General features: G+C 35.7%; 1 protein-coding gene across 1 annotated transcript in view; it reads right to left on the minus strand.

The window, feature by feature from the left end:
• Positions 1-3466: 3466 nt before the first annotated feature.
• The window catches only part of Dip-B (Dipeptidase B), a 16787-nt gene continuing 62 nt past the window's right edge, over positions 3467-20191 (minus strand). The window contains exons 1-8 of the mRNA XM_089082434.1: positions 19244-20191; positions 14473-14754; positions 11485-11593; positions 7495-7642; positions 5924-6267; positions 5165-5443; positions 4429-4668; positions 3467-4317 (exon numbers count right to left, since the gene is read on the minus strand). The exon at positions 19244-20191 is cut by the window's right edge and continues 62 nt beyond it. Coding sequence (XP_088938560.1) covers positions 4168-4317; positions 4429-4668; positions 5165-5443; positions 5924-6267; positions 7495-7642; positions 11485-11593; positions 14473-14754; positions 19244-19260 — 1569 coding nt within the window. The 5' untranslated portion in view covers positions 19261-20191 and the 3' untranslated portion in view covers positions 3467-4167. The remainder of the gene's footprint in view (positions 4318-4428; positions 4669-5164; positions 5444-5923; positions 6268-7494; positions 7643-11484; positions 11594-14472; positions 14755-19243) is intronic.

Genomic DNA, 20191 nt, shown 5'->3' on the forward strand with positions numbered 1-20191 from the left:
CCTCTTTCCCTCGCGTTCTCTTCCTCCGACTCTTTCTCTCTATCTTTCTCCTTCCTTCTCTTTCCTCCGCCATAGAACTACTTTTCCTTTCAAGTCCTTGACTTGAGGTGTCCGAAGACCGGGTCCATCCTGAATTTAAAGATCCCTCTTTGATGCAACGTATGATACACCGCGAATCCCATTCGAAACCAGCGTTCGTTCGTTCGTTCATCTTCGTTCATCTGGCGTCCTTCCTACCCGCGGACTGCCCACATCGTATGGGATAAATAGCTGCGTGTCCACCCGTATTGCCGGCCTGATCATTGAACGAACTACGAGATACAAAGAAAACGAAGAGAACGAGACGACGACGGCGAAGCAGCCAGGAGATAGAGAAGGATGAAAAGGAGGAGGAAGAATGAAGAAATGAATACGCGGCATGACCTCTGCTTCACGAGGTGAGAAAGAGAGAAGGAGAGAGAAGATGATGAACGCTGTGTCGAGCGCGAATGGTAGAATGGTGCGCGAGTAAGAGAGGAACATCGCATTGGCGCCGCGGAGGGGAGCAGCGAAGAGAACGAAGAAGACGGTGGGTTGTTTCGCGCGTGTGGCAACGCTTTCGTGCGAAAGACGAGAAGAGACGAGGTGGATGACGGTAAGGAGAGAGAAGCGATCGCGGCCGGCTGGCCGGTCGGATGAACGAGAAGGGACGAGAGAGGAGCAAGAGCGCGAAGGCGCGCATCGGGTCGGATCGAGAAGGAGGTGAGCGGAGAGTTGGCAGACGGTGAAGAAAGACAAAAAGAGAGAAGAGAGGAGAGAGAGAGAGAGAGAGAGAGAGAGAGAGAGAGAGAGAGAGAGAGAGAGAGAGAACGAGCTGGATGTTGAGGGGAACGGTGGCAGGGACGAAGCGAGGTGAGTCGAGATGATGCAGTTGTGCGTTTGCAAGGAAGGCGGAAGGAGGAACCGCGGAGGGAACCGGTCCCGGTCACTGGGCCACCAGCCGGCCGTCGAACCCGCCACACTGCCCCCTACCGCCCCCTCCTCTCTCACTCTCTTCCTCAACCCCTCTACGCCCTTCGTCCCTCTCGTCCGATATGTTACCTCCTTGCAAACCTCCGCGTCGCGCTCCTTGCAAAACCGGCGACTCGCGCTGCCTTCAAGTTCTTCAAACAATGTCAACTTACATGTATCACCGCGTTGATGAATACTACCTCCTCCTATACTGGCCTGTCACTATGCTACTGCCTGCAAATTGTGTACTATTCCTTTGCCGTTCTTTCCCTATCTATTCTCATCCTTCCGCCTATTCTCTACCTCGCCGACGCGTTTTCATATTGATCTTGCATGAATATTCATGTTTCGAGTATATATGAAAAATGAGTGATATTTAAGATTAATGGCATAAAATATAAATAACTATGTTATGCAATAACAAAGTTTATATTTTCTTAATTACGCTTTAAAACAACATTTTTTATTAACAGTATAAATTGAGATTGACACTACATATTATGACATATATAGTGTTTGTATAAATTAAAAATTAATGACAATTTCTTTTTTCAAGCCTTTAACTTCAAAAATTTAAATGTTACTGTAAGAATTTACTTATTACAAAATTTCTTTATGTCACTATATAGATGAAATACTTGAGGAAACTTGTATCGATAATCTAATGAAAATTGTATGAATATTCGTATTCTATCGATCTATTCGTTTTGTATGTACGTATAACGTTAACATTATTGCAAAAAATTCCAGAATTAGTTTTGGATCAGGCTTTCGATCGTGAGAAAGCAAGCGCGAGATGGTAACACAAACGGAAGTTTGCTTCGCTCGCAGTAATCTCTACGAGATATGCCAAACATTTTCTCTTAATTAAGAAAGGACGTAGTAGTAATTAAGCGTGCCTTCCATGGTATTCTTTTGCTCAAGTCAAGTTTACTCAGGGATTGTCGAATGCCGCTTTATTTATTAATAGACTGCTTCATTAATAGAATGCTAAAATTACACATGACTTTGATCTATTTATTGAAATTTTTTTACATTAATATTTGATAACATTTTCATAGCTATATGGTTACTTAATGTAAATTTAAAATATTTATTTAAAATATTATAAGTTATAGACTATAAAACAAATTATTTAATTGATACTGATTTTGCAATATGTTGTCATCAAGTGATACAGTCATATCATCAAATAATTTCCAAATAGTTGATAATAAAATCAAAAAATTTAAAGACTAGGCATGGTTGTTTTTAATTGCCTGCGCATTGTTATTAAGTAAAATTACTCTAAGATACAAAAATAGATACAAAGATCAATTACTAATAATTATGTAGCTCTAAACGCCATGACTAAAATACTATATTATGTAAGAATTAATATATTTTATTTTTAAAGAAATTGGTATAAAAATTAAATTAATTCATATACTTATTGCTAGTAATAGATATATATTTCTTCTTTTAAAACCATAATCTTCTTTAACCATCTTTTGATAATAGAAAGAAATGTATCAAGTGAAGATACATTACTGACTTAAGATATACCAGATATCTGATGTTAGAACTTACCAACTGTAGGTACCAGGTATTTGCTTGTTGTTTGCCTGTCTATTAATATAATTGCAATATATTTTTTAAGTCGCTTTTATATTTTCTCCAGTTAGACAATATATCTTCAAAGAAGAGAAGAAAGCAACTTCTATATGTAATATATTTTTTATTTTCAAAAATATATACATTAGTCAAATAAACATAGAACTATGAAAAATAAATTGAATAAAACGATAGTAAAAACCGACTTAAGATCGATGACGAGATTAACGACTCGCCATACAGGAATGGTCCTCGTAAATCTTCATATCACATAAATATCTCGTAACTTGACGTATTGTCAGGCGCGCGGGTTCAATTCGTTTCTTTGGACATTTGGTTGACACATTGCTCCCTGGTACATCGTTTCTGAATTAAGTGGACAGGATTGACACAGCGATGCAGCTTGGGCAGGTGGATAGGATAGCGCTTGACGTCGTTCACAAGATTTCGTATTCAAATAAGTAGGGCATATGGCGATCGGTGGACAAGACGTTCCATGGGAATCACAGGAAACTTTGGGTGGGCAGGGCGTTATACAGACGGGTTTGCAATCGAATTCGCAAACGTATTGCATTTCGTAAGGAAGATCACTTCGCAGTGTCAGACATTTTCCTTGGATCAAATAGCAATAGGACATAGCTAAGACGGGATTGCCACAGTACGGGATGCACTGAGGTTGTGGTAGATGTCCATATAAATCGATGTGTGTGTACTTTAGGGGAGTACAACTACAAACTCCGTGCTGTAATCGACACGAAATCGGTCAGGCAGAGAAAGAGAAAGTGAATAAATTAGTCTTTAAATGTTATTGTAACGGAAAAGCTTTTTAATCCACTATTAATGTCTGATGCTTGTATTAAACCAATTATTCATAAAAAGTTCATTGTATTTTATTGGGGAATTTAGTGAAGTGAGTAATGAATGATTTTGATTGAATAGAGTTAGTGCAGCAAAATAATAAAATTTTAAGAATTTAAAAATATCTATAAATAATTTATCACAATTTATGACGATGTAATATTTTACATTTAATAATTTGAAAAAAATTTTGACTGCTGTAATCAGATTTAGTTATTTTAAATAATTAATACTGTTATAATCATATATTTAACATTATGACAAAAATGTTTTAAATTACGTAGAAGGAAGGTTGATAAATAAAAATAATAGGTTTTATTTTATTCCGCTAAAATCTGGCATAATAAAATAAATTTTACATATATAAAATATAAGAAAAAAACATCTTTTAGAAATCTATTACTCTTAAATTCTACTACTTTAATGTGTCTATTGGCAAATTCGATACCGTATATAATGATAAAATGTCCTAATGTAATCGTTTCTGTTCCAAGTAAATTCGTGTTATAAGGATTATGGAAACTCTGAGGATTAATGATTTAGGGAGATGATTAATTATTTTTTGCAACTTTCAGTTAATATTTTTTTTGCACAATGTTATGAATGTTAATTATTTTAAATATAAAAAACATATATATATATATATTAAATATAAAAAACATATATATATATATATATATATATATATGTATATATATAAAATATTATTGATAGTTGTTTTTAATGTCACGGATCTGTGATCTTTATTTTGTCAAAAAGAAACGCTTTGGTTAATGCTAAAATCGGCGAACCGGTTGCTTGTGCTGGAAGCTCACCGGCACTGCCAGCTATATCCAGATGAGAATATTTGAGAGGTTTCTCTGATTCAATACCATGCTAAAAGTCATAAGTTATTAAGCATTATTATATCTGGAAGTATTTTAAATTCAAATAATAGTAATAATAATAATAATAATAATAATAATAATAGTGGCAAGCATATAACACCTTGTCCAATCCAGAAGCCTTAATTAGAAAGGCGGCTGGTCCTTGATGACCTCGTGGAGTTTTAGAGCTAGGTTGATTCAGTGCTTGCAAAATATCATCACCTTCTGCGCGTCCTTGATGGGTGAGGAAGTCTTCCCTACGTATTCGCGATATTTCAAATGGATCGCCAATAGTTTCGCCGGAAGCTTGAAGCTTTTCCGCATTACTGGTTAGTCGTGCCACAGCATTATCCATTGCAATCTATAGCGATGCATATAAACATAAGTCTTGAATTTTTGAAAATCTGGATAAGTGACAGAACGTCTTTTATCGGGAAAATAACCAGAGAAACAAATGATAGTTAACATCCACAAGCAATTCTGATAACAAAGTTATATCACACGTCACGCTCGGAATTCAATATAATGCTAGATACGGGAAGAACTGCGCGCTGCACCTAGATCATTTATAACTCTGTCCAATTATATTTTCGTCAATAAATCAACAAGTATATAGTCTGTCTGCTATACATCTCCTTCACTTTCACTAAATTTTAATGTCTAGTTGCGTTATTGTATATATGCGCGCATGACGACGGCACACAACGGGATTATACGCTCTCTACATTATTCCAAAGATACGCTATATCGTTATCCCGAATAATAGAAATTCGAGTAGCTGCACGTGTTATTATACTTAATGTTCGCTAAAATGCGGTTAAAAGCGTAACGAGCAAATGCGATTTTACAATACTTACGGAATATCCTAAGCCTGCAGTTAACATTGCGTGGCCTGTTAACGTAGCTATGGTAAAGAGATGCGGATTCACGGAACAGAGAGCCATTTCTTTGAGATGATAGAGAACATCGGCCATAGCCATCCTACCCTCGGCGTCCGTGTTGCCTACGCGCACCCTCGCACCGGATTTTGCCGTGATCACCTCATCGGCGACGTAAGAGTTCTCGCCTACACTATTTCTCACAACGCACAAAGCGGCGACGACTTTTACCGTCGGTGGTTGCAATAAATTCACCACCTATGATATTCAATATAATAGATCTTACCTCAATATGTACATAAAATTATTTGCAATTTTACAATCAAATTTTTTTTACATTTTTTTTTTTTTACATTACTTTGTTTAATTTAAATTTTTCAATTTCGATAAAATAAATTGGTTAAAAAATGATGACTTTTAATTCTTGATTCTTGATGTCGCAGCAACGAGTATTGTTTGTTCAATCATAATATCGATATATCATGCATAAAAAAAGTGCATAAAAAAAATAGTAATATGCGATATATGAGACAGAGAGAACGCGCGCATCGAGCACAATTAATGCACGAGCATTAATTAAAGTTCGATATACGCTGATCATTTCAAGAATCCAACGGTTCGCGTATATAGCTGAGAAGGAAGGTTATTTAAATGGCATTATTAATAGAAGCAAGGTGAAACGCGCGATCGTTTCGGCATGACATATAATGTCGCGTATGACGATATATTACACGGCACCTGCATGAATCCGGCACAGGCGGCCGCGCCGCATTTATCCCTCGACATGCCAGCCATGATGCCCTGGCACTTGATGTCGGTGCCACCGGTATCGTAAGTGACACCCTTCCCCACAAGCATGATCGTCTCCAAGACGCAGGCAGGCTCGTAGGTCAAAAATATAATCCTACCGGCATGACGCGGTATTACCGAGGCGGCGCGATTTACGCAGGCAAATAGCGGGTATTCCTGAAGTAGCGTATCCTGATCAGATATCACTTGCATCGTGACATTCGATCCGCAAAACAGCTCTGCCAGGTACTCTTCCACTCTCGGGGGTGCCATTCTTTCAGGATCCGCGCCTCCTAATTTTAACAGAGTGAAAGCAACGCTGGCCATTAATAGCACACGAATGGATGTACATTGAATAAATACACGGAAAATTTGATTTTTTTTGTAAAAATAATTGGATATAAGATATCCTCATTTATTTTTCCGGTTTGTGATTAAACTTTATTATTTTACAGAATTTATTTGAAAGATAAAAATGTGCTTCTTTATGATTGTTGTTTTTATTTTAATAATAATTACAATATTTTTCATCAGCAATTATTTTTACCGCATGACAAGCTCGGTACATGATTGTTATTTAATTAGTTGCATTTTGTTATTATTTGCTCGAGAAGTATAATAAATAAATATTGAATATGCAGAAAAATACTGCTGTTGATATTGCAATTAATATCTAATAAATTTCAATATATTACAATATATACTGTAATATTAATTGAAATAAATATAGCTCGTAATAAGTTGTATAAAAAATACAGTATAAAGGTGAAAAATTAATAAATGTTTTTCCGATTTATTTTAATTCGTAACGTTGAAAAATTCTCGTCTCCCTTATTATGTATTCTTCACTCTGATACGTGCGAATGATTCCGACTCGACTGAGCCTGCGGGCAATAGCCAGGTCATCAGAGTTTACTTTACGAAATTGCATTATCCACTTTTCTCATTTTTTGCTTTACAAGCTCACAAGCGAATAATACACTTCTATATCCAGAGCATGGGCGGGAATGAAAGCTTGTGTATAAAAGCCATATATACTTGATAAAGCATAAATGCTACGATAAAGAATAAATCTCGAAAATGCTTTCTGCAAATATTGCGGAAACACCAATTGTTATTAACTGCCACAGGGAATAAGCTCTATACTTTCCTTTCCACTGTTCGCGCAAAGCGTAACATTAAAAATGAACACTTAAACTATCCAAATCGCCGGCCGCTTAAATTTTAAACTCAATAATTCCCAACTGCTATTCCGACTGAACTTGAACACCGGAACGCGAAGAGCGACGAGTTGTGCGCGATTAATCGGGAGCCAAAAGACCTTTCTCGGACAAGTAAGAAGCCGCGAGTGATTCTCCGCACCGGAGAGCTTATTTCTTCTATGAAAAGCGGAAAGTAGTCCAAGCGGCGAAAGTCCAAGCTCCTCTTCTCTCGTGTGCGGATAGGAAAATCTGCTTTACTCACTCTCGATAAAGTACTACGAACCATGTTGTGTATCCGAGGACGAGAACGAGACTTACCTATGTCCCTTGCGACGTATCTGCCACTCTCGAGCGCTGAGGCGAGTTTCACGATACCCTGAAGCTTCTTACTGCAAATCGGACTCCACACTCCGAGTTGACACGCTTTGTAGGATCGATCCGGACATATCTCACGCACCTCCAGGGGCTGTGGAAATATAAAATTGCCGGGTGAAGATGATGAATCGTTAAGATATAATAAAATATAGCAAACGTCGCACAATCGGAGAAATTTTACCTCTTTTACCTCTTGCTACATACATGCAACAATACTATGTTACAATACTACTTAACTTTAAAATCTATTATGCACCATTCGTTACTCTTTCTTTTTTTTTTTTTTTGCTAATGAAGAAAGAAGAGTTTATTCGACTTCAGGAAAAGGTTAAGTATGATAATCTTCTTATCAGATGAATACTTCATAGATAATGAAGCTGAACTTATAACTCTTATGGACTTATGTTATAAATCGGTTGAAAGACTTTCTAGTTGATCTAGCAAAGAACCGATTTTTACTGCCTTTGTTTTAAAAATCTCAGCGTTCCAATGCATATAATATTTTTTTCTTCTTAACATTTTAAATATGTATTCATGTATTTAATTATTCCATTGCAATTTACGCATAAAATTTCAACAAATTCAAGAACTAATTTTTATAATTTTTACATAAAAAAAATTGAATATATATTAGAATAATTGTTTTTACGATTACACACACACACACACACACACACACACACACACACACACACACACACACACACACACACACACACACACACACACACACACACACACACACACACACACACACACACACACACACACACACACACACACACACACACACACACACACACACACACACACACACACACACATATACTCTGAATTTTTTTTCAACAAAAAGATCTGACACGTGCGCGGCCCGTGTCAGATCTTTTTGTTTTATCACAGGCGACCTTTTGCGTTGTCACTGGTGCGCGTTCATATAGCTCGCGAGCGAGTGGAAAGAATTGAAAAAGTCGGAAAAGTGCTAAAAGCGAGAAAGAGACCGACATGAGGCGCGCGATGGCGCGGTGTTCCGATTACGCGGTGCGGAAATTCCGAGGACGCCTCCTGGTATTTGGAAAACGATGCCCCATATTTGCGTCGGATGGAAGGAACGAGCGAGTTGCGGGAGAGGAAAGAGGGTCAGAAGAGGGAACTATCAAGAAAGAAGCGTATGAGCTTGGTGCCGACAACGGCGCTTCGCTGCCGCGGGCTGAGCGGTTGGCGAGGCGACGAGAGACGAGGAAAGGCCCGAGTATTTCGCTAATTAGGTCGCCTCGCCGGCCGCCAGGATTCAGGAACGCCAAGCATTTGCTACTCTTGATAGGGCAGAGCACTCGGCTTACTCCCTGCGTCCTCCTAACCCCTCGCTACATCCCGTTGCCGCCCACAAACAAGCCTCGATCGACTGCTCTTCCCTCGGTGGTTCGAACTTAGAATTTTGGTCCTTGAACTTATGGGACAAGAATGCCCGTTATGTTGTATGTGGAACGAGTTGCGAGAATGTCCACTCGGATATTTTTCGCGCGTTGGTCCACAAAAAAATTATTTCAATTCAATTTAAAGATGAACTAACGTGACACTAACGAAATGATTTTCAAGATGGAAGTGGTATTAAATTAAATCGCTATTAGTCATAATTGTGATAGTTGTGTCATTAACATTAGCAATGCTGTATGCGGAATGTACGTGCGAGATAAGAAAAATTGATTTACGTAACAAAAGATGTAATAAATAAGCGAGTTATCTCATTTATTTTTGATAAAAAATTATTTTTCACTATGATAGATTAGATACTTTTTACTAAATTTGAGAGGTACATACTATCTGCTCTTCAAGTCTAGAATCTTTTTTATACTCTGTACAGTAAGTAAAGTTCATTTCAGCATAGCTTTAAAGATTGTCCATAATACAAAGTCTTTCTCCAAGAGCAATCGCTTGTCCCGCCTAGCGTATAATCTACGCTGATCACAAGCATAGAGTCTTTCGTTTCAACTATCTTTACTTTATCGACTTAAAATTATCACCTTCTTTGTCTTTAATCCTCGATAAAAAACGGGTATCTTATCTTTATTTTAACAACCGCTCCTCTATTTTGTGATGAATAGATCAATATTACGTTAACGTTCGTGCCCTATTAAATATTGTAATTTAACGAAAAAGTAACTCAGGTGCGTCAAAATTTATACCAACAAAGTGCTATTTCTTATCTTTAAGATATCGTTTCTTCTTTATAGTACTAAAGGACAGTTTTAATGTTTGCATCAGGTCAGGTAGTCAAAAAATCTTTCTCTTTTTCATTACAAAATTTGTTTGATTATTAATCACTATTCCTACTGTCACGCTACAGCGACATTTCTCGAATAATAAATATTTGAAACACAACATTCGCAACATTTACTCCGGGAAATTCTTTCTTAACGGCTATATCCAATGAAACATGAATTACATCTTATTATCGAATGACATACGTGACTAATTAGTAGTTGACCGCGCGGCTCACGCGCCTGGTAAAGCGATTAGCGATTATAGGATTCGCAAATCGATCGTACGGCGTATACTCGTGCCGGATAACTTCCGACTTCGAAGTTCGCATAATAACGCGGATACTATCGTCCGACCGTAATTAACCGCGGCGGCGCTGAGGTTAATGAACAATGGAGCTCACAATCGAGTTGTGCAACCCGATATCCTCCTCCGTAAGACACGCTGCACACTTATCGATCAAGCGTCTGTTGATGGCAGGTGTTGTTTGATGATCGTGTCGACCGCGCTCTTTGCTTGTCGGTATCTCTCATCGATATCGCCATTGTTTATTCAAGACACGTCGAAACGACGACGAGTTTGTTTATCGAAATGTCCATGGTCTTACTTTTTCGGCCGACCGTTTTTATACCGTCGAAACTATATCAAGCGCTTTGCCAATTGATTCTAATCAGCCTGCGTTTAACGCAGAGATTATGATACTTGCATCAATCGCTGTGAAATGCGAACGTTTGCAAATTACCCGCTTATCCTAGCTTCTCATAACTGTTAAATAATGAATAATGAATTCGGGCGAAGGTTTATGGTAATTATCCGTGATCGTGGCCGTTTGCAAGTCTTATTGGAATGGATCGGACACTGATGAAGCGGAATTAATTCCGTTTCCGTAAAATATCGCGGATTAATTGAATTGCGTCACGCGGTCCGCGTAGTCATTAGTTATGGATTAAGATCACAGTAGCAATTTAGTTTAGAGGTGAGGTAGACGGATTTACTAGAGTTAGAGTATGATGAGCAACTTGGGGCAGCCAATCAGACCGCAGTGCACCAAACTCGGCTGAAACACGGAGATGAATTCCTTTCAGATACAGCTACAAGCTTTCCTATTTTGCCGATGTAGGTGCGCACAAAGCTGTGTTGTATCTGTTTGATTGGTTTAAACGGTTCTCGTATAACCACAACTGTACCAACTATCTACAAAATGCCTTAACCGGATATATATTGGCACAATCGAGTAACATTCGATTTTCTCAATTTCAACCGTGTGATTTTTTCCGACTTCTCATTTTCAAATCTATTTTCTGAGCGATACGCCGATCGATTTCATCGTTTCCATATTTAGCAAAATCTTTGCATAGAAAATCTGCGGTTGCTATTTTTAACCGAATTAAATGAGATAATTTTCAATAAATTGAAACTTCCTTTTGAAATGTTTTCGTGCAAAGAAGACGTCTTCGTCCGATATGATATTAATGATATTATTTATCGATTCTGCTATATTTTCTCCCACATGTATAAGATTAGAAATTTTATTTTATTTAAAATATTTGAAATCATCTAATATTCTATTACGTCTTCTATATAATAAGAAGACTTTAAAATCTGATATGATCTACTTGTCATAACATTATCGCATTAATATTACGATGAATAATTTGTTGGAATGAAACTCACCACGTAGAGAGCCTCCAGAGCACCAAGAAGCGTGACTAGTTCAACATTCTCAAAACGGTCATCCGGTAGTAGTGCCAATAAAGGACATTTCACGCCAGCTTTTAAAGCTCTAATAAATACAAAAATGTTATGAAATCAATTAAATAAAAAAATTATATTATTCTATATACTAATAAATATTCGAATTTCATTTAAAGAAATAAATCTTAAAATAAGGTCATATTTTACTTCTAGTTAATCTCATTAATTCAAAATTTACGTAGATATAAAATAATGTTGCGTGCGTATGTGTATGTAATGTAAGATTTTTTTTTTATTCATCATAAATCGGTAGCCTTATCATTTCTTAAAAGAAATGACGGACACGTCAATGAGAGATTCGTGATCAAAAACTTTTCCTTATTAACAAACTGATAGATCGACGGTAGGATGTCAATCAAAAATCGAATAAAAGATCAAGGAATACCCTAGAGATGGGATTTGAAGAAAGAAATGTTCACATTACGGACTCGAAGAAAGTCTGATCATAATTACGGTGTGAACGTGCTGTCAATGTTTGTTGATCGTCAACTGGACATGAATCGACGCGATCAATATCGATAGCATAAAACATGTGATACTACACCTCGAAGGGGGCGAACATCCATGCAAAAAGGAAAGGAGAAATGGGTTCTCTAGGGAAAGGTGCGGTTCTCATTGAATACTTCGACTGGACACGAATAGCCATTCTCTTTCCCTTCGTGTTCAATTTTCGTCTTGTCGGGCGTAACCGTGCAATCGAAGGGTGTCTCTCTCTCTCTCTCTCTCTCTCTCTCTCTCTCTCTCTCTCTCTCTCTCTCTCTCTCTCTCTCTCTCTCTCGCTCTTGTGAATCACGAACTATTAATCTATCTCCAAAGTATATCGCTATCGTGTTTAAACTTCGTTACGTTTCCGATGCGTGCTATGTCTCGCACTTGGTAATTTCGAGAAACTATCGTTACGTTGCGGTTCTCAAATCTCTCGTTCTATTCTCGATTTAACGGAGTACTTCTGGTTTGAGTTTGGTATCTGTGTCACGTATATAGAACCGCGCGTCGTTATTATTCCAAATCTCAAAAGGATTACAAATATATCGCGTTATCGCTCGGATGTGTAATGAGGCGTGGTAGCAGCTTTTCCCGAGCAAGAAACATTGGTAATAATTAAAATGCAGACTAAAAGAATAAAATTCAACCAGTAGATTGCAACAGTTTCCTCTAGAGAATACTGCACAAAGTTTTGCACGAGGGAAAAAATAAATTGCAAGTATAAGCGATTGTACTTTCAAATAATTGTGCAGAATGGCAAGCTGGCATTTAAAGAGTTTATGAGTTTTATGCAAAATTTAAGTTAAACAGCATTCGAAAATGTATAATAAAAAGTTATACATTTATGTAAATGCAATTATGTATGTCTTTATATTTAGTTTAATTTACAAAATAATCTCTTTTATCATCTCATATTTTCATCTTTTGTAATTTACTTTTGTAATTACTTTTTATTATTTACTCTATTTGTAATTATTAATAATATTCTAAACATAAACGTCTAAATATTTTTTTAAACAGGCTAACACAACGATAGTATGCAACGTTTATCTCACTTATCAATCCGCCTTGGGCAGAACACTCGTCGATTAAATTTTAAAGAATACTTATTACGATAGAAAGATAAAATATCGTGACGTCGACATGTATTACAAGATACGTTCTCAAATTTTTTTCACCTAGTATGGAATGTTCTCGATACCAATTTTCTGTGGACGTTCGCTACTGCCCGTGCGAAAAAAAACAGTTGCGTCAAACGGACGGGAATTTCATTTTTCAATCGAATTTCGGAACGGACAGGCGTATGGTTCGCGTGGAATTTCGTTCGCGCATCATTGCGTTTCCCCTATGCAGCTATTGGAGTATATACAAAACAACTGACAGTTGTTCGTGGCTCGTTTTTACTGCAAGATTATCACATCGCTATAATAAACGAAGGCTCGGTTATCGGCATGCGGGTGCGAAGATGTTCGAAATTGTTAACATACAATCAAGAGCCTTTGATTAATTACTCTGACACTGAATTTGATTAGTCGCAACAATGCGATGATTCTTTTTCGAAATTGTACGCAAATTGCCAGCATGAGAACGCAGATATAACGTCACTTCCTAGATATATTCGCTAAATCCAATTATATTCGGTCAATGAAAAACAGTGGAATTTCTGGAATTTAGTAAAGTGTCCTTTAGTTGCAGAACGCTTATTAGAAATACCAGAGAGATTACAAATATTGTTGAACTGTTGATCACTACTGAAGAACTAAAAGAGTGAAAAAATTTGACGGAATAGCAATATTTTAAAAATTGCAATAAATTGATTCATTTGTATCGATAAAAAAAATCAACATATTGGACTAGGAGATTTCTAGATTTTTGTGACAGAATTGATGCGCGACATTGGAACGTTCAATGTGATTATATTTCGTACTCTTTGTTGTTGCTATAGTATATCTTCCTTCGAAACAGTAGATATCGGAACATATCTAGTCACAATGACAATCGCAATTTAATTTATCGACAACATATGAAGCACTGAATTAATAGGCAATTGTCGATTTGTAATAGCAATTGTCAAAAAAGTGTCAAATCTAAGATGTAAAATTTATATAAAATTTAAAGGCAGTAATAATACTGTGTATATAAGTATAAAAGCGTATAATGTATGACCTTGCATTTATCGTTGATTTTTATTCAATATCAATTCCTATAGAAGATATATCTATAAAAATAATTCTAATATATTATAAAACCATATATATTTTAAAAGCCAATGGAGACGTGCCAATAACACATATGAAATACATTTCTACGGCCACAACGGCCTTTAGCTGCTCGTATTAAAAAAAAAAAAAAAAGGAAACAGAAAGAGAGAGAGAGAGAGAGAGAGAGAGAAGCGTGTGAAATCGCAGACAAAAGAATTACCGTTTTATTCCTTTTGTAGCTGCTTCCGCAAAACTCCGCACATCGTGGTAATCTATGTTAAGCGGACCCGTTGAGCTGTAAATGAGCCTTTTTGCGGGCAAATTGATGGGCAAAACCGCGCCGATCACGCCCAGTGCAGCATCGATCTGGGCCGCGGAATAGAGGACGGTTTTGAAGGGTTCCGGCTCGTTGCATCCAGGAGCACTTCCGGACACCAGGATAATGCCATCATAATCGCAGCTGCTGATATTCGTTTCAATTTTCAACTGACATGGCATCCATCTGAAATGAATCATTATGCTTGTTATTTGAACGCCTCGCTAATTGTTAGCAAATCCGGTTAGACAAAAGCAAGATAATTACTCATTAACGAGAACACGATATGTCCATTGAAATCAGCATAATTATAGCGAAATTCAAATCAGCAGAGGAAAATAAAGATTCCCATTAAAAAAAGGAAAAAAAAAAGAGAGAAAATATTCATTCGATGCCATTAATCCATTAGCCAAATTATTCATCGACCAAAATTACGGCCTGTTAGATTTCAACGATGATAAATATATTTGTATTATCTAAAAGAGTAAATGCAAATGCTTTAATATTCTTTTTTATATAAATATGTAAGTTAAATGCACGAGGAAAAAGCATAATTTTGTTTCAACATAATCAACATATTCGATTGATATTGACGTTAATCCGATCTATCTATAAAGTGTGTTTCTAATTAATGAATTAATCCATCTTTTGATATCAAAGCGTGCAACTTTCCTCGCCATTTTTACTATAAAAAGAATGTGCCAAAAATTGTCACTTTAGACAAGCCTATTTATACTATTCTGTTTATACGTAGCAACAGAGAAAAAAGTAAAGGAAAAAAATATCGTAATAATATTGTCATCATATATAATATAATATTTGATATTACATTACATTATACTTTTTATTTTAAAAGTATTTAATACAATTATTTTTTATTTTTTATTTAAATAAACTAATTCGCTTTTTCAGTAATAATATAAAAATTTTCATAAAATTATTAATGTAAAAATTGTAACTGTATCACTTGTTATTATTTCTGTAATTATACTGTGAAAACTTTGCATATTTTCTATTCAGTAAAATTATAAAATCTCTCAGTGAAAGTCACAAACGAGAGATATGAAATTTCCACAATTTTTATTTCTATATATTCTACAATGTTTATAGGATACTGGTGCTACGTTTGATTCGCGCTATGGGATTTTTTAACACATTTTCTCTCTTTATGTTTGTAATTTCTTCTCATTATTCTTTCAGTAAAATCAGATAAAAGAATAGACTAAATGTTTGGTTTGAAAAAGAAGTAAATCACTATGTAATATCACTTTGTAATATTTCATGGCAAGCCAGTGACGCAAGCGTACATTAAAAGACCGCGATAAAGTAGTATAGTTTAAAATTTACAATGCCATTAAATCGTCAGACGTAATCTCGAAGTAATCTAAAAGTTTCTTTTACTTATCTTTACTGCAGTTTTCAAAACCTAACCGTTTGTGCGTGCATTTTGTAATAATGGAACACTTGTACATTGTTTCATTTTTATATAAAGTTGATTTGTAACTGAAAGCTAACTTATAATTAATAACTTCGATAAGCACAAATTGATAACTACAGCCTCAATTAAAATTTTTTTTTAGTTCTCAACATATGTAGATGATTTTTAGATATGCTATCTTTGATTGATATCACATGTATAAAGCAAAATTTTTATGTTTTCTCGTAATATATTTTATATCTTTTAATATCAAATTATTATTATTTTGAATTATATCCAACTAGCTTGGAAGCAAACAAAAAGAAAAAGAATTGATTGATATTTTATTTGTGCATGATATGTGTTAATAATAAACATGAGCAAGAGCCCCTCCATCAATCAATCGGACAATCAATAACAGCGTTGCTAATATGTTTTGTAATTCGAATTTAATTCATTTAAGTATAAATATAATATTTTATTAGAAAATAAATTTGTATGTGTAGTATACAGATTATACATATTATTATTTTTTATTATTTTTTAAAAAAATGTTACATTATTTTTAGTAAAAACGTATTTATAAATACTTTATCGTTATTTACTAATATATACGTAATACTATACGTTATCTTTATACAGTTTTTTGTACTTAGCTTTATCTATCTGCGAGGGATGTATTTTAAGTAAATAACGTATAAATGTATGAGTAAAAAAATTAAAGATAATATAATTTTAGAATGTTTTCATCGATATGCAAACGTTAATATTTCAGTCGAGTAAGAAATCCAAATATAACTATATATAAAAAGGCTACATAAACCTCTTGCCATAATACCACAAAGATTCTTTTTATGCAAAGGAAAAGAAAATATTGGAGAAGCAGATGTGCACGTGTACTTATAGGAAATGTGCTGCATGAAATGCACGAAAATATCGAGGGTTATTCCGAAAAATGGTGCCAGCGAAAACATATGATTCTTACGATCGGCTAACGATAACAACTTTCAAAGTATCTTGTATCGCACATTGATATAGAATTATTTGAAATAGTGATCAGAAATGTTTATCCTACGCTATCTATATGACTGTTATGGTCATGAAGTGTTTTGTCAATTAAAGTCAGTGATTAGATTTAATTAGATTTTAATTTAGAGTTTAATATCAATAATTGTAATTGATGGAAAATGTGACGATTTAATGAGAAACTACTTCATTAAGTTTAAAATGTTCTTTTGCAGCGATAGCAATTAACGCAAATCTCACTTTAATCTAGGGTAGATTTATCGTATTCGTATATATTACGTTCTCTAACGGTAACAGGTTTTTTTTTTTTTTTTTTTCCCGATCGCGAAATCAACCTGGCTGTCGATCCTGGCTGAGTGGTCACAATTCGGGCACAATAATCGTCGAATTCTATTGAAGATAATAAATCTCAAGAGTACACATGATATCGCGGGCGCGGTAAATCGAACATCCCATCGATCGCGAACATAATCCAGCGGACAATAATGCACCCCCCGCGATTCTCGCGAACGCGCGTGTACATATCAAGCGGTGATAATGAAGTCTTTGTAGATATCTACGACCATTGCTGCCATCAGGTGTTTCCACGAGCTCGCTTCGTGCGATTTATGCACGATGCGCTAATAATTTATCGCTATCTATGTTTATCTGTGTTTAGCGTATATCGAAACTAACGGTAACTTATAGAAAAATGGAAAAAATCAAGTGAGGCGGGGAACGGCTTCTAAAAGTTATATCGTATACATTATGTAGCGCGCGGTATCTCGATGTATGAATAACAGTATATAACATGTAATAATATATCAATCATTTTATCATGACACAATCATTATCATTGACATTTGATTTTGTATATATGAATTTTCAAAAGTCATAAGTACTTGACACAACTGCAATAAATAAATGAATATATATATATATATATATATATATATATATATATATATAATTTATCGATTATTTTTTTATTATACATTCATGCTCGAATATATCAAGCATAACTTATAAAACCAATAGATGTATATTTCATAAAAAAGAGTATTACGAAAAGACCTATTTTTGCTGTAATCAGGGAAAATAGACGTCATTTCTTATAATTTTTGAAGCGTGAATGGCGCTTAGCTCGATGATGCTAATTAAAATTGTGTTACATGACGGAAATACATAAAAAAATCGAGTTTAAACGCGGGAAAACGCGTTGTCGCATTCGCAAGACTGCTCACTATGTTACATGTGTCGATGATACACACAGCGTAATACATAATTTTTGACGTTAAAAATAGAGAATATCTTATGAAAATACTGTTATAACATTTTTCAGGCGCCGATATGCTATCATATCAAAATAGGCCTTTTCGTAATCTTTTTTTTTCATAAGAACATCTTGTAAAATTGGAGTTAAAAAGGAGTTTAAAACACAAAACACGGCGGACACTGCTGTATTATGTTGAAGTTCGATATCGTCTTATCTCAGTTGCTGATGAATGAAACTAATTTCTATCAAGTGTATGCACACAATGTGCAATCAATCAGGAAACATGTTCTAAGCTGTGCGAGCTAATGGTGCCAGAAACTTTGCAGTTTCGAAACAGTTGGGCACCACTGCGTCTCGCGTAACAGTTATGAAACGAATCAGCATTGGCTCGGGGAAATTCGCATTTCTCACGAGTTCGCGCAAATCCGCAGGCAAATATGTTCACGTCGCGCTCTCGACGTAGACTAGCTAATTATTCACCAAGAAATCTACAATTTACAGCGGCATTACGAAATTACCTGGTAATTATAGTGTGCGATTTTAGTACGTTTCGTAATGACAGTTTCGTCGAACTTGAGCATTCAATACAGCACTCGACATTGTACGATATTTCAAATCGGAGAATGACAGAGAATGAATATTCTCGTTTCCAAAGTAGAGCGGCGTATATACAAAATACGATAAAAATAAAAAGTTTCTGCGGACTATTTGCACGGACTAGCTCTTTTTCTTTTTCTTTAAGTTTATTAAAGCATAATATATTCCATATTTTTGTATAATTTTTTTCTTTTTTTTTTTGTTATTATTAAAAAGAAATTCAAGTGACTAGCTCGATCAAAAGGTCCAAACACAATCGTGCCTTTACACGCTGAATTGTCATAGTTCCTCCAAGGATCATCATTCGCGTTTACCGAAATCATCTACTAGCATATATCGGGTCGGAGCATGTGTCGTGTGCGGGCTCTCCGCACATTTACCTCGATTCCACCGCCATGATGCACCGCGCCCACGCTGTACTCCTGGAGGAAATCTGTGCGAGATAGTGTACAGAAATGTATACGTATTATCTTCCGCACACGACCGTACTAACGCGAGAGATCTGTACGCCTCCCGATGACCGACAAAAATAGATACGCGGCTGTTCCGCGTGTTCCAAGCGATTTTGCCGGCGTACTGTCAAAATGGAGGTCTCGCTGCCTGATCGAACGCCTCGAAAAAGCGAAGAGCGCAGGATCGAAGTTGTACTCGCGGCTCACTTCAAATCTGGAAATCCGATGATGTTCACTACTAACGGCATTGAAAATAGACAGGAAGGTAAAAGAAAATTTCTTCTATATATAAGCATATATATATATATTGAAAGAAAGAGAGAAAAAAAGGAGGGAGAGAAAGAGGAAAATAGAAGATAAGAGCAGAAACTTTATACTTTGTTATCGCTTAGTATGTCAGCAATATTATCATTCCGCGCGCGATAAGATTTGTGAGAGACCAGCTCGAGAACGCGCACAATACTAAAGCAGCCTGTGTTTTCGCGAATATAACCGACCGTCTTGCTGCTACTTTACCACTACAAAGCCATTCTGCTACAGTAGAATGTATACCAGTGACTACTACCGTTAAAACGTTGCAACGTTGCCAGCGTTTGTTGCTTTGCCGGATCATCTCGAACTTGAATTTCCAGTCTCGAAGAAGTGCAACGTTGATGATTAAACGGCCGATGGTATACAAAATCGCTACACTTGTAATTTTTATTTTATTTAATTATGCCCATTATTATATGCCAATAATTATTTTACACAAACAGCAACAATGACAAAACAATTATTTTATACTTGTCCATTCAAATTACTTAACAAAATTGATGAATCTTGACTTTATTAAGAAAATTATATTTGGCGAGTATTTAATTATATTAATATTATATT

The sequence above is a fragment of the Pogonomyrmex barbatus genome, unplaced genomic scaffold, assembly GCF_055798465.1.
Source record: "Pogonomyrmex barbatus isolate J1 unplaced genomic scaffold, ASM5579846v1 scaffold6, whole genome shotgun sequence".
NCBI classification, from domain to species: domain Eukaryota; kingdom Metazoa; phylum Arthropoda; class Insecta; order Hymenoptera; family Formicidae; genus Pogonomyrmex; species Pogonomyrmex barbatus.